This window comes from Gossypium hirsutum, chromosome A03 (genome assembly GCF_007990345.1).
Source record: "Gossypium hirsutum isolate 1008001.06 chromosome A03, Gossypium_hirsutum_v2.1, whole genome shotgun sequence".
NCBI classification, from domain to species: domain Eukaryota; kingdom Viridiplantae; phylum Streptophyta; class Magnoliopsida; order Malvales; family Malvaceae; genus Gossypium; species Gossypium hirsutum.
Window position 1 is genome coordinate 108,813,055 of NC_053426.1, and position 14,894 is coordinate 108,827,948.

Sequence of the window (14,894 nt, forward strand, 5' to 3'; positions counted from 1 at the left end):
CACAAAAATGGCATTCTTTGAAAACTAGTTGGGTAACAGTGTGAAACTGAGATATAATAATGTCTAATTTCTAATTAAGTTCCCACTTTGAGTTTATTTTGTTGCATTAATACAATAATGATCCCTGTCGCTCTCCATAATAAAAATAATAATTTCTACCTTCCAAATAATTAAAAAAGAAACCCCTAAAGTAAACAGAAATTGATTAAATGGTGTTTATACGTGATGACTGAAAATACTTTTTATTTATTTTTTATATTATTTTTCTAGAAGAAACTGAAAATATATAATCGAATGCGGCATTTTTGGGAACATATTTCCATTTTCCTCCCTTGTCTATAAACAAATACTCACCTTGTTCTCATTTCCCAACCTTCTTCAAAGGACATCCTTCACATTGTTAGAAAAAAGAAGAGAGTTAAGCGAAAGAAGGGAAGATGGAAGAGACAAAGTCCAGGTTTAAAAGGATTTGTGTGTTTTGTGGAAGCAGTTCAGGGAAGAAAGCTAGCTACCAAGAAGCTGCTGTGGAGTTAGGCAAGGAACTGGTAATTTATAAAACTATCAAAAATTTCTTACTTTGTTTCCTCTTCTTTCTGCCTCTGGGATATTTAATCTTATCTTCTTCTTCTTTTTAGTTTCGTTTCTAAAGTTCAACAGCTTCTGAGGAAGTACATTTCCTGAAAATTTAACACAACTTCGATTTGGGACCATTTTTTTTAAAACCATATTCCAATATTTTTCCATCTCAAACTTAGATATTAATTCCAACATGGAATTATTTCTTTGTTTACTACAAAATCTGATTCAATGGAAGTTTTGCTTTTAACATACCGGTTTCTTCTTCATTAGTGGAAAACCGTAAATATCTTAAGCTAGAATATTTTTTTTGAATGCCAAAAAATGAAAATTTCTTATATGAATTGTTTGCTATTCTCTTTCTTTGAGTGTTAGTAGTTGAAACAATCAAGCCTTCGACGTGCGCTTATGATTGTAGATGGGGGATTAGCTGTCCAAGGAGAGGAGGTTTAGGGTTTATGTTTGGCATGAGAGAGAGAGAGAGAGAAATAGGCATTGCTCGCTGTAACCTGCCTGTCAGTTGAGCAGCCTTCTTGCATGATCCTTCTCTTTCATTTCACTTTCTTAAGAACCATATGAAGATGAAAAGAATACAGCAACATTAATAAGCATAAGAAAAAAATAATATTAATAATAAATAATCATAGTCTGCCGCTTTTCCCAAGGGAAACAAATGTGCTTGCTTTGATATAATGACTCCTTGAGCGTGTTCTTCTCTTTGGCATTTCTACAAGAAAACCTCCATGATTTTGTTTATGGGGTTCCATGAAATATATCATTCCCTCTTTCCACTCAACCTTTTATATTTGTTTTTTCAATGTCTTAATGCTTCCTAGTTCCCATCCTTAATTCTTGTATGGACAAATAAATAAAAAAATTAACGTTTATGTCATCGTGACACGTGTTTATGGGGGGTTGTTTTTCAATTTATTAAGTGAAAATTGTTGTTGTTTTGGATTATGAAGGTGGAGAGAAGGATTGATTTGGTTTATGGAGGTGGAAGCGTGGGATTGATGGGTCTTGTTTCTCAGGCAGTTCATGATGGTGGGCGCCATGTTCTAGGGTTTGTTTTCTCTATCTCTCTTACTAAACATCATTGGTAATGAAATTTGTGTTTTTTTTTTTTTGCGGACTTCGAAATGGGGTTTCAGTGTTGATACTTTAAGAGTCTTTTTCCCCTTGAACCATGCAAATTTTTCTCTAAATTCTCTACGGCAGTGGGTTTCTTAACAAAGGCAGACATCATGGGATCAAATGCTGGTCCAGTCCAGAGCAGAGAGAAAGAATTGATTTATCCTCTTTGTTAATTGAAAAAATAAAAAAGTTTTAAGTGGCCAAAATGGATTTGTGCAGAAAGGAACATGGTTTACCTCGTACATCCTGCAAGAATCTAAAAGTGCCTTTACTTAAAGTTCTTACAAAGGCTGCCTTTTCATAAGCTTTGGCGGTTTGGGAAAAGTGAATCTCTTTTGATCCTTACAGTTGTACACCAACTTTCACTTATATTTCGTTTTAAAGTTGTACACTCTACAGTCTTTGTAACTTTTTTAATTTGCAGTCCACTAGACTGGAGTGGAGAGCCGCCTCTTTTAACATAACTAAAATGCATTTCTTACATTAAAAATCGACTTTGGTGTCGCTTGTAAAAACATTAATTTTTGTTGTAAGATTTACTATATTTTAGTCTCTGGAATGATACTCATCCATGGTTGTTGGATTTTGCTTGCAGTGTTATTCCAAGAACTTTGATGCCTACAGTGGTATGTTTTTTTAGCCTTGGATCTAATCTTCAACTTGTTCCGAGTTGTTTGCAATTACATCGAGTATCTGTTAATAAGTTCCAATGAAAGCATTCATTCATTTACACAAGTTTGCTGCAGATTACTGGTGAGAGTGTTGGAGAAGTAAGAGCTGTATCTGATATGCACCAAAGGAAAGCCGAAATGGCACGACAGGCTGACGCCTTCATTGCGCTTCCTGGTATTACTTGTTATTGGTTAATCCATCGATTTCGACATCATAACATATGTATAGTTTATTAGAAATGCAATTAGAACCGCAGTTTATGGTTACATGAAAATATGTAATCTTTCCTATAATTAAATTTCAGGTGGCTATGGCACCCTTGAAGAACTACTGGAAGTTATTACATGGGCGCAACTTGGGATCCATCGTAAGCCTGTACGAAATACAAATCGGTTTGTTTAGTTATCTCAATCATTGAATTTAATGATTTGGTGGAAGACAGATAAGAGTTTAGTCTCTAATAATAATAACTCTTTGATTAAGATATATTAGTGTGAGCCAGTCCTATTTTCTCTCGATGTCATGCATGTTTTTGTATTTTGTAGAACTCAGCTTTGATTGACTGGTTTTACGTTAATTTATATTTGTATCATATCAGCAAGCAAGATGGTAGGAGTTTGATTTGTCGTGTTCCTTGAGTAGTAAATGTTTTGTTAGGTATTTTTGGTAAAAGTTGACGTGATATTTAGTTTTATTTTCTGATAAAAATTGTGATGGATTAGAAAGAAAAACTTAAGAATCAATGCATGTGGCGCTTCAATTGAATTCATCACATGGAAAGATAGCATAAGATTTTGGGAATTGATTGCAAGATCTCCTTTCCAATGGGAGAAAGGGGTTCTTACCCACTATTCAAAACTTGAAACAAAAAACAATACAAAAATGTTGGTCAATCTGTTGTTGCGTCTTAGGTCACTTGAGAACCCAATAATTTAATATTATAAGTTGATACAAATCCATTTGGATATTATATTTTACTCCAATAATTTAAAAGAGATTTATCCCTTTTTGCAGGTGGGTCTATTGAATGTGGATGGATATTACAATTCTTTGTTGTCTTTCATTGATAAGGCCGTTGATGAAGGCTTCATTTCGCCAACTGCCCGTCGCATTATCTTGTCTGCCCCAACTGCTAAGCAATTGGTCAGACAACTAGAGGTAAAGCTGGCCTAAATATGTTCAATTAAGAGCAAATACAAACGGTTTTATGAGCATGAATAGGATGTTTGAATTATATGTACCTTAATTCCCCTTTCATAAACCATTCCTTGTTCAAGCAATGATTGATGAAAATTGACTTGACTAAGGTAGTTTTCTTTACTAAACAGGAATATGTTCCGGAGTGCGACGAAATAGCATCAAAGCTAGTATGGGATGAAGTTGATAAACTTAATTTCGTGCCGGGATCCAGAGTTGCCACATGATCCATCGACATCGGCTACATTTTTCTCGTTTTGGGGTTCTACCTACTAAGTATATACGGTCAGATCAATACTGTCCAACCAAAGGACAGTAATTGAACATTTTGATGGAATTTTTGGAATTTTGCCAGCCAACTCAAGTGTTTCAAAAAAGTCTGATATGCAGGTCCATGGAGAAAAGATGTAGTGTCACTTTCCCTCTAGCTAGTTGTGAAAGCTTGTGAAGAAATCGTCACATTCAGATCTTTATCTAATTCTAGTATTGTTCAAAGCTATAAATTCTTTTAAGGTTCTCAGTATTAGTCAATCTAAGCAAAGGATGGATGTTACCATACAAAACAAATGAGTAGTATTTGGTTAAGTTGGCTCCCATATATGAAATTAAATAATATTAGTCATTAAGATGTAATGTGAGTGGAATATTCTTTGTATTTAATCTTTTATTCCTTGACTGGAAAAAAGCAAATTGACACCCTTATATTTCCATAAACTACTACAATTTCATCACTTTTACCCTTACTGCCCATTTATTTACATGCTAACATCAGATTGGATCAAAACGTATCATAAGTCATTTTCATGGTTATGGCAATAATGGAAGGATTGATCTAATGATGATTTAGAAAACACACGTTGAAGTAGAGTTATATTTATCAAGTTTGATTTAGTGATCTGAGATAGTGAAAGAATTGATCGCCATGCCGCTGTCCTCGGTGGAGAAGGAAGAGAAAGGGCTTAAGAGGCCCATTAATTATATTGTTTTAACGGTAATGAATAGTTAGATATAAAATAAAAAATAATTAATATAAATTTAAATTTGAAATTAAAAAAATTAGTAAAATTTTTTGTAAGAAATAATAAATTTTTTAAAAATTCAAAACAAGCCATGTGAGTGACTTAAAAATCATCAATTAAAATAATTTTATTGTTAATTTATATACTAAAACATAGTGAATAAATAATAATATTACCAAAAAGAAAGCAGCCTAATCTCAGTTTTATGGGTGTCAAATAGACATGCAGGTGTGTTTTTGTTCACAGAGTTTAATATACATTTTACAATTAATTTCTATCTTTGGATGAAGGTTTTTTTGGACATAATTTTCTTTTCCTAAGAAAAAAAAATACCAGCAGATCGGGTTTGATATCATGGTACAAGGCAAAGGTTAATTATACAAGTGAAGACCAGCGATACTAAGCTCGAAACAGACAGAATAGGAACAAACATAGCTAGCTCAAATAACTGTCGCTCTTAACCACGTCAGATTTGTTTTTTCCATGGGTGCGAGAGGAGACTCTCTCTTGTAACCTCGATTGCTTATTTATAACACGAGAATGTCCTGCCAAGTCCCCCATCAACGAAGCAACCAGTTGAAACATTTCTTTCAAGTCGTCCATGGCCGGGTAAAACCCATCATCACCTACTACCCACGTCTTCTCCAAACAAAGGTTTACATGACATCCAACAGCATCAAGATCAGATCACCACCCACAATTGGTGGATGAGGTCGAAGGGGACACCATCAACTTCCATGAGACTAATGGTGGTTACTTGTTAAAAGCCAGATAAATATGTAGATTTTGACACACCAAAAACCAAAGAGAAAGAAAAAGGATGACATAATGATGAATTACTTTTGGTGTCATTGATTATTGTGATGAGTTCATAATTAATGGGGAGGGGGCATTTGTATAAAAGAGGCGTATCTGATGAAGAGTGTGTGCGTAATTCTCAAATAAAAGAGTCATTATTGTGATAAGGAATACAAGACAGACTCCCTCGTACATGAAAAGGAAGGACAGTTCAATAATTCGGGAATAAATAAAAAGTTTGCATGTTTTATTGGATAGCTGTCATAACAGCAAGATGTGAAATTGGGCCCACTTGTTATAAAAAAAGTCTATAGTCGCACTATTCTGTAATTTTCCAATTCCCATTTTTTTTTTAAAAAAATTTCGACACTATGACTTAATTTAGGAATAAACACGGTTAAATAAGGCATATATGTGGTTTTCTTTTTATTTAATTGGTTTTTTAGGCTGTTCTTTTTAATGTTCGTAACATTAAAATTTTTAAGGATCCCGACCGTTATTTTTTATTTATTTAAATCTAATTTTTTTAAAACTCTCAATTCTCTCAATTTTACTCAAGTTTTGTTTTAAATTTTCTGATATGTTTGTTTAATTATTTTGTATATTATTTGTTTCGATTAAATTTTCACAAATGACATTTCTTTAATTCGTTTCGACGATAAACACATTTCCACCTTTCATTATTTTTATTTAAGTTAAAATTGTAGTCTTTTTTATTTTTTAAATATTTTAAATTATTTTTTTGTTGATATAAATAGGCGGATGATCGTGTTTTGGAGGGGTTCATACATAACCTGTCAAAGAGCCCAAGTGCCGAAATTCATGGTTACTTGCAAGACACGAAATTCTTGCATGTGTCACGTATGCTTGGGGGCTACAAACTCGATCCTACACTAATCAACATGTTGGTGAAAAGATGGAGGCCCAAGACACATACTTATCATCTTCTATGCGGCGAGTGTACAATCACACTCAATGACGTAGTTTTAAAACTCGGTTTATCAGTGGATGATTCAGCCGTCACAAGGTCAACGGTCGTTCGTAGTAAAGAGGACCTTTGCAAGACATTTTTGGGGAAAGTGTCGAATAAGTTTTACAGTCATCGAATAAATATGAAATTGTTGGAAACCAATTTCAAAGATCTTCCTAAGGACGCACCCAATGTCATCAAAGAACAAAACACCCGATCATTCATCTTGAGGTTAATCGGGGGCATTCTAATGCCTAATAAATCTCAAAATTTGGAACACATAAGGTGGCTACTACACCTAGTCGACTTCAAAGAAATCATACGATTGAGTTGGGGATCAACAGTGTTGGCCACGTTGTATCGGGAGTTGTGTCGAACGACGAAACCGAATAAGATGTCAATCAGTGGTTGCCTGCTCCTGCTGCAGTCATGGGTCTGGTGGCGGCTACCATTTCTACGTCTCCAAGTGAATGACCCATATATGTTCCCATTGGTGACAAGATAAAAATCATTTGTTAATAAATATGTAGTTTGTATAGTAAATGTTGTTTATTTATTATATGTTTGAATTAACATATCGCTTGAATAGGTGAAACCATGGGTCGAGTTACGTGGGACTACCCGAGTAGCTCGAAGATATTTGGTTGTTGTTAAATCAACGCTTGGAAGTTGGGGTTAGTTACTTATTTTTTTCAAACCTATAATAATTATGCAATGATTTGTAAAATAAAATTCTATACATAACATAGTTTACAATCGTGCACTGTAGTTTGAATAGATGTCATACGTCGAGCTAGATATCATAAATGAGTCCTGTTGAAATTTTTACCCATTTGCAGTATGTGGGACACAAATGTTTCGTTGATAGTGTATGTGACAGTGAAAATGCACGAATCAAATCGAGTGATGTGACAGTTCGGGTAGAGGCAACAAATTTTGTCGCCACTATGAGACATGAAAGCAATGCAAAAGCTAGATCTGCGGGGAAAGACTAACAAGAATTGGCAAGATTACCACGAGTACATCGACATTTAGAATCTTAGGATGAAATTCTTACTCATTCATTGCCGTATCTGTTGACACCATTTTTTTGGATAAAACGGGGTCGACTTGGGTTTTGAAAAAAATGAAACAGGAGTCGCCACCAATCCTTTTTATAAGGTGTGATTGGATCACCTCGAAAAGCGGTTGTTTTTAATAAACGGTTTGATTTTATTAAAACAACAAGTTTGGTCCGCGAAATTCAGAAAACGGGTTCGGGAGTCGGTTACGCACGAGGAAGGATTAGCACCCTCGATACGCCCAAAATTGGTACCTTAGTTGATTACTTAATGTCTTAATGTCGAAAATTGAAAACTTAGAAGAATTTAAAAAATACGATCCTTGTATTAAAACGTTGAAAATTTTAGGAAAATGGGCATATTTCACATTATTCGAGAAAGAGAATCATATCCAGTAAGTTAGAATACAATGTCTCAAATTCCCAATACGTGAATGAATGCCAGAATTTTACTTATTTAAAAGATATTTTATTATCTCGGGTTTAGGAAAGGGATCATGCCCAGTAAGTTAGGACACGATCTTTTCTTAATTCCCGAGATCGTTTCAAAACTTGAGTTTGAAAAGATTAGTGTGTTTAGATTTATTGTGGAAATCGAAACCCAGTAAGTTAGGGTACGATCCTCTCGAATCTAAACACAAAATATCATTTTTTTAAACAAATTTTATTATCGAGTGAAATAAAAACATGAAGTCGTAGTAAAAAATGTGAAAGCAAATTACATTGTTATACATGACAAAATCATAATGAATACAAAAGTGTAAAAATGATACGAGCAATAGCAACAATATAAAATAAATAAAAGTCAAACCTACAATCATATAAAATAACAATGTATATAAACAAATAAATTAAACATTCGTTCAAAATAATAATGAAAGTGAAATAAATAAATAGTGAATACAATTAAAATGTAAAGGGATTTATATATATTTATATGTATAGACAAAAAATAAAATATGTGTGTATTCATAAATTACAATATATATATAAAGTATATTTTAAAATAAAGAAAAAAATATGCATATATATAAAAATATGTACATATATATATAGGTGTATAAATTATGGAATATGAAAATAATGAAATGCATATATAAAGTAGGCACATGAAAATATGTATGTACAAATGAAAGTTTAAAAATAATGAAAATATACATACGTATACAAATAAATACGTTAATTTATATATATATGTTTAAAATATATTGAAAATATGTATGTATATGTCTATGCAAATTAAGATATACAAAAATATATAAATACATACATATAAATATATATACTTATAAAAATAAAAATATGTATATGTATATAGATATATATAAAAAAGAAATATGAGTATACGTATATATATTAAACAAATTATATGTAAAATATGTACATGTATATATACAAGCACTTATATGATAATAATAAGACATATATATTTAAAGATACATAAGTAAATATGAATGAGATATAAAAGAACAACAATAATACCAATACTAATAATAGTAAAGATGATAATAATAATAATAATAATAATAATAATAATAATAGCAAAAGTACTAAAAAGAGGACTAAATCGAAGTAAAATAAAAATACTGGGTAGATTCGAAATAAAAAAGGACTAAAAAGACTAAATTGCAACACGCACGGAAAGGAGAGGGACCAAAATGGAAAATAGACCAAAATCTCAAAACGCGGCGCTTCAGGGGACTAAAATGAAACAGAAATAAAAATTTGTGGTAAATTAAAAACAAAGAAATAGCGAAATAGGACCAAATTGAAACACGCCACAAGTCAGAGGGACTGCGCGCGTAAATAGCCCAAAAATTAAAAACACGCGGATCCTTCGGGTCGGGTCGGGTCGACGCGCGGATCCCCTTTGCTAAAACGGCGTCGTTTCAGTTTATATAAAAATAAAAAAACAAAAAACAATCAGTTCTTCTTTTACAAAAAAAAAACAGAGAAGGAGGAGAGAGGGATGCTCTCTCAGGCCACAAGTCTGGCCTGGGACTCCGGCGAGCCTCCGCCGTAGCGCCACCGTGTGCAGCGGCCAGAGGCTCAAAATTGGACCTTTTTTGGTCCTTTTTCGGTACGGCGTAGGTATGACTCTTTTTTAACTCCCTTTTTACTATATTTATTTTATGTGTGTGTATGAAGAGAAAAAAAAAAATAAATAAATAAACTTCAAAACTTGAGAAAAAGATTGAATCTGCCTCTTTTTTATTTTTAGATTGAATCCTTGTTTGATACCCAAAATCGGAAGCCCCCTTACATTTTCTTTTTCTCCCTTTATATAACCGATTACAATACCTATTTATCTATTTCTATTATTTTTTGTTTTTGCCTCTGCCTTGCGTGTTTGTTTCTCTCCTTGCAGGTGGAGCAGGTAGAGCGACGTCAGAAGGGCAGGTGATCGGCGGAGTTGGTGGCGGTGGCAGAGGGTAGGTGATGGGTGCGGCGGCTAGGGTTAGGGGTTAGGTTTTTCTGAAAGTGTTTGGGTTATTGGGCTAGTAGTTGGGCTTTGGGTCTGTTTTGGGTCTTGGGTTTGGGCTGGTGGGTTGTTTTGTAATGGGTTTGGGAAGGGTTCAGATTGGGCTTGTACAGCTGCCCCTCTTTGCTCGTTGTCGTGTAACGATAACAGAGCAAAGACTAAGAAAGCCCAATTTTGCCCGGTCTCGTCGAGTCTCGACTTCTTGGTGCTTTTCTTCTTCAGGTAGCTTCATTTCAATCCACTTTGTCTTGTTGCGTCGATCCTCTCCTCTGCAATTTCAAGAAGAGATATGACTTGTGGCTTCAATCCATTCTGTTGTAACTTCAGGGGGTAAGGTCCATCATTTGACCCGCTCCACTGCAACTTCAGGGAGATCGGACTCATATCTTCAACTTGCCCCACTACAACTTCAGGGGGATAAGTTTCGTGACTCCAACCTGCTTTACTGCAACTTCAGAGAGACAAGGTTTGTGACTTCGCTTCCATCTATTCCACTACAACTTTAGGGGAATAAGATTAGACATGATAAGGATCACTATCTTCTGTCCCTCCGCTACAACTTTAGGGAGACACGCCTTATTGTTTTCAGTCTGTTCCACTGCATCTTCAGGGAAATAAGACTTGATGCGATCTACTCTGCTGTAACCTCAGAGAGATAAGATCCTTTAATCCGCTCCACTGTAACTTCGGGGAGATAAGATAGTGTCTTCGATCTGCTCCGCTTAATCTCAGGGAGATAAGATCTCTTATTTTAATCCGCTCCACTGTAACTTCAGGGAGATAGGATAGTGTCTTCGATCTGCTCCGCTGTAATCTCAGGGAGATAAGATCTGAAATTCTTTGGTCTGTTCCACTGTAATCTCAGGGAGATAAGACCTGATGTGATCTTCTCTACTGTAACTTCAGAGAGATAAGATCCTTTAATCCGCTCCATTGTAATCTCAAGGAGATAGGATTACTATCCTTGATCTGCTCCGCTGTAATCTCAGGGAGATAAGATCTGAAATTCTTTGGTCTGTTCCACTGTAATCTCAGGGAGATAAGACCTGTATAATAAACCTAATTATGCCTAATGATTAGGATGACATGATCAAAATGAAACAAATGCTCCTAATAGACATATGTGAATGGTGTTTGCATGAATGCAGAATTTTATTTTTCCGAGAATGATCTCGCTTAGGTTATCACTACTCGAAGTTTATCAAGGTTTTGTGACTGATGTGCTACAATGCCTTCTCGCTTGACTGATTTTTCTGAAGAAACATTTAGCCAGACTGTCCCCATTGTAAACCTCAAAGTTATATCCACTGGGACGCCAAAATTTGTACCATCATTCTCTCACAGTAATCTAAGGGTAGAAATATGTGGCTTTTCCTCTGTCCTCTTTTATCACAATTCGGGGATATAGGATCTGAACCGTTTTGGTTTCCTACACCATTCTCAAGGTGTCGTACCAAAGCCTTATGCGCAAGTGAAGGCTCTCTTCTCCGAGGTAACCTATTGCCTGATGATCATTGCTTGCTTGTTCATTTAAGCTTTGTAATTAACACGACAGCTTGTCATTTTGTTCAATCAATGTTTAGACGACAAAACCTGAAAGGATAGTCTTTAACTTAGACTCTTCCTTCTTAGCTATTTCACCCTTTAAACTTGTTATCTTCTAAACAATAGTCATGTTTCAGGTCCCTATATTATTTAGAAATTTTCAGAGTAATATGCAAAACCTCTTTCCTGAAAGTTTTATTAGTTCGTTAATCATTATTCCTATGCAACATGTTTGCAAAAAGACCATAACAATGGATAAGAATAAGGCTCGTTTCTGATCATAACTCAAATAAAACATCGAAGATAGCGAAAGAAAGGTAACAAAGAAGTGGATTGAGAATGTGCGTTTTCACAAAAGGAAAGGAAGAAAGAAAGAAAATAAAAGAAATGTATTTTTATAAGAACTAGGTGCCCCAATTATCGCCGCTTGAGTTTCTCTGTACAAACTTTCCGAAGACCCTTCTAAGTTTGGCATGTGTTTAGGAGATTGCAATACTCTGTCAATGTTCCAAGACGTTACATATCCTTTCTTATTGGTTCAAGTAAAGGAAGATCATCATATCCCCCCGATCAAAATTTGATCCGCTCAAGTCCTGATGTTCCAATCCTGCCCAATACTTGAGTCGCCCTTTTCAGGTTTTCGACTCAAGCCCTCTTTGGTCTCAAAGTGCCCTTTACGGGTTTTCACCTTAGCCTCTCCAAAGTTTTTTTTTTTTAGGAAGCAAAGCGCCTTTTACGGGTTTTCACTTTGGTTCCCCTTTCTTTCATGTGAAGTATTTCTTGACGGAGTCTGCGTTTACCGGATTTGGTAAACTTTTGCCATCCATCTCGCATAGGATCAAAGCTCCACCAGAAAAGGCTTTCTTTACAACATAAGGGCCTTCCCAATTTGGCATCCATTTTCCTCTAAAATCTTTTTGCATAGGAAGAATCTTTTTTAGTACCAAGTCCCCTTCACGAAATTCTCGGGGGCGAACCTTTTTATTATAGGCTCGCATCATTCGTTTCTGGTACATTTGCCCATGGTGAATAGCTCTTAGCCTCTTTTCTTCTATTAGGTTCAACTGATCGTACCGAGATTGGATCCAATCGGCTTCATCAACTGTAGCTCAGATAACACCCGTAGAGAAGGGATTTCAACTTCAATGGGTAATACTGCCTCCATTCCATAAACCAGAGAAAAAGGCGTTGCCCCAGTAGAAGTTCTAACAGATGTTCGATAGGCAAGGAGAGCAAATGATAACTTCTCATGCCAATCCTTGTAGGTTTCAGTCATTTTCCCCACGATCCTTTTAATGTTTTTATTGGCCGCCTCCACTGCACCATTCATTTTGGGACGATACGGCGATGAGTTATGATGCTTAATTTTAAATTTGCTACAAACTTCAGCTATTGTGCTATTATTCAAGTTCGTCGCATTGTCGGATATGATCCTCTCAGGCATTCCATATCGACAAATGATCTCCTTCTTCAAGAATTTGCTGACTACTGCTTTCGTGACATTTGCATATGAAGCAGCCTCCACCCACTTGGTAAAGTAATCAATTACTACGAAGATGAAGCGATGCCCATTAGAAGCCTTTGGTGATATTGGCCCAATAACATCCATACCCCACATGGAAAACGGCCAAGGAGAGTCATGACGTGAAGAGGTGAAGGAGGCGCGTGTATTTGTCTCCGTAAATTTGGCATTTGTGGCACTTCCTGGCATGATCAATAAATCTCCTTCCATGGTGGGCCAATAGTACCCAAATCTCATGATCTGTCTGGCCATCGTGAAACCACTGGCGTGCGTCCCACAAATACCCTCATGGACTTCTTCCAAAATTTTCTTGGCTTCCACAGCATCCACACATCTTAACAGTACTTGATCCTTCCTTCTTTTATATAACACTTCTCCATCTAAGACATATTCAATGGCTATCTTTCTCAGAGTTCTTTTGTCATTCTCTGTCGCTTGATCAGGGTATTCCCGATTCTTCACATATTGTAAGATACTCCGATACCAAGGACAATCATCTTTTCCCTCCTCCTCAATATTGCACAATTAGCCGGGGTTCAGAGATACTCATCTGAACAGGCCTCATTGCCTCAAGTCTATTCACCTGAATCATCGAAGCTAGAGTAGCTAATGCATCAGCCATTTGGTTTTCCTCCCGTGGGAGGTAATAGAAGGTGATATCGTCAAACTCCTCAGCCAATTCAAGAACTAGTTTTCTATAACCGATTAGCTTAGGATCTCTAGTCTCCCACTCCCCTTTGAGTTGGTATATCACCAACGCTGAATCCCCGTATACTCTCAGTACTTTGATGTTCCGTTCAATGGCTGCACGAATGCCCATAATACATGCTTCATATTCTGCCATGTTATTTGTACAATCGAAGTCCAACTTGCTAGCAACAGGATAATGATCTCCACTTGGGGATACCAAGACTGCCCCAACTCCATTACCCGTAGCATTTGAGGCTCCATCAAAATTTAACTTCCATACGTGATCCATTTGAGGATTTTCTTCAGTATTCGCCACATACATCAAGTCCTCGTTTGGAAAATCGAAATTCAAAGATTCATAGTCCTCCAAGGCTCTACTAGCTAGGAAATCGGCTATTGCACTTCCCTTTATGGCCTTCTGACTGACATATACTATATCAAATTCTGAGAGCAAGATCTGCCATCTAGCCATTCTCCCGTTCAAAGCAGTCGATTCCATCATATATTTTAAAGGATCTAACTTTGAAATCAACCAAGTCGTGTGATACAACATATACTACCTCAGTCTTCGGGTTGCCCAGATTAGAGCACAACACAACTTCTCAATTGATGAGTACCTCATTTCGCAATCGGTAAATTTCTTACTGAGATAGTATATTGCCTTTTCTTTCTTTCCCGTCTCATCATGTTGGCCCAATACGCATCCCATGGAATTCTCCAACACTGTTAGATACAATATCAATGGCCTATCTGGACTTGGAGGTGATAAGACTGGAGTATTAGCCAAGTACTGCTTTATTTTATCGAAAGCCCTCTGACACTCTTTATCCCATTCGCCCGGATTATGCTTCTTTAAGAGTCGGAATACTGGATCACATTTCTCTGTCAGTTGTGAGATGAACCGAGCAATGTAATTCAGCCTCCCTAGGAAACCTCGAACCTCCTTCTGAGTGCGCGGGGGAGGTAAATCTCGTATTGCCTTTACTTTGTCTGGGTCAACCTCGATCCCGTTTTTGCTAACTATGAAGCCTAATAACTTCCCTGATCTGGCTCCAAACGTGCATTTGGCCGGGTTAAGCTTGAGCTGAAATTTCTTTAACCTCAAAAATAACCTTTTCAAGACCTGAACATGCTCTTCTTCCGTTCTAGACTTCGCGATCATATCGTCAACATAGACTTCGATCTCTTGTGCATCATGTCGTGAAACAAAGTCACCATAGCTCTTTGAT

At 36.1% G+C, this 14,894-nt stretch overlaps 1 protein-coding gene across 1 annotated transcript; it reads left to right on the top strand.

Moving 5' to 3' along the window:
• Positions 1-350: 350 nt before the first annotated feature.
• Positions 351-4,276, top strand: LOC121221143 (cytokinin riboside 5'-monophosphate phosphoribohydrolase LOG7). The gene is made up of 7 exons (XM_041101708.1): positions 351-545; positions 1,542-1,639; positions 2,306-2,336; positions 2,457-2,556; positions 2,687-2,757; positions 3,397-3,540; positions 3,711-4,276. Exons 1-7 carry the CDS (start codon positions 438-440, stop codon positions 3,804-3,806), a joined length of 648 nt encoding a protein of 215 aa, XP_040957642.1. The 5' UTR covers positions 351-437; the 3' UTR covers positions 3,807-4,276.
• Positions 4,277-14,894: the final 10,618 nt, after the last annotated feature.

Coding starts and splice junctions, on each gene's coding strand:
- LOC121221143 (XM_041101708.1), top strand. CDS start 438: ATGGAAGAGACAAAGTCCAGGTTTAAAAGGATTTGTGTGTTTTGTGGA. Junction 2,758..3,396: donor TTGGGATCCATCGTAAGCCT/GTACGAAATACA, acceptor CCCTTTTTGCAG/GTGGGTCTATTGAATGTGGA. Junction 3,541..3,710: donor AATTGGTCAGACAACTAGAG/GTAAAGCTGGCC, acceptor TTTACTAAACAG/GAATATGTTCCGGAGTGCGA.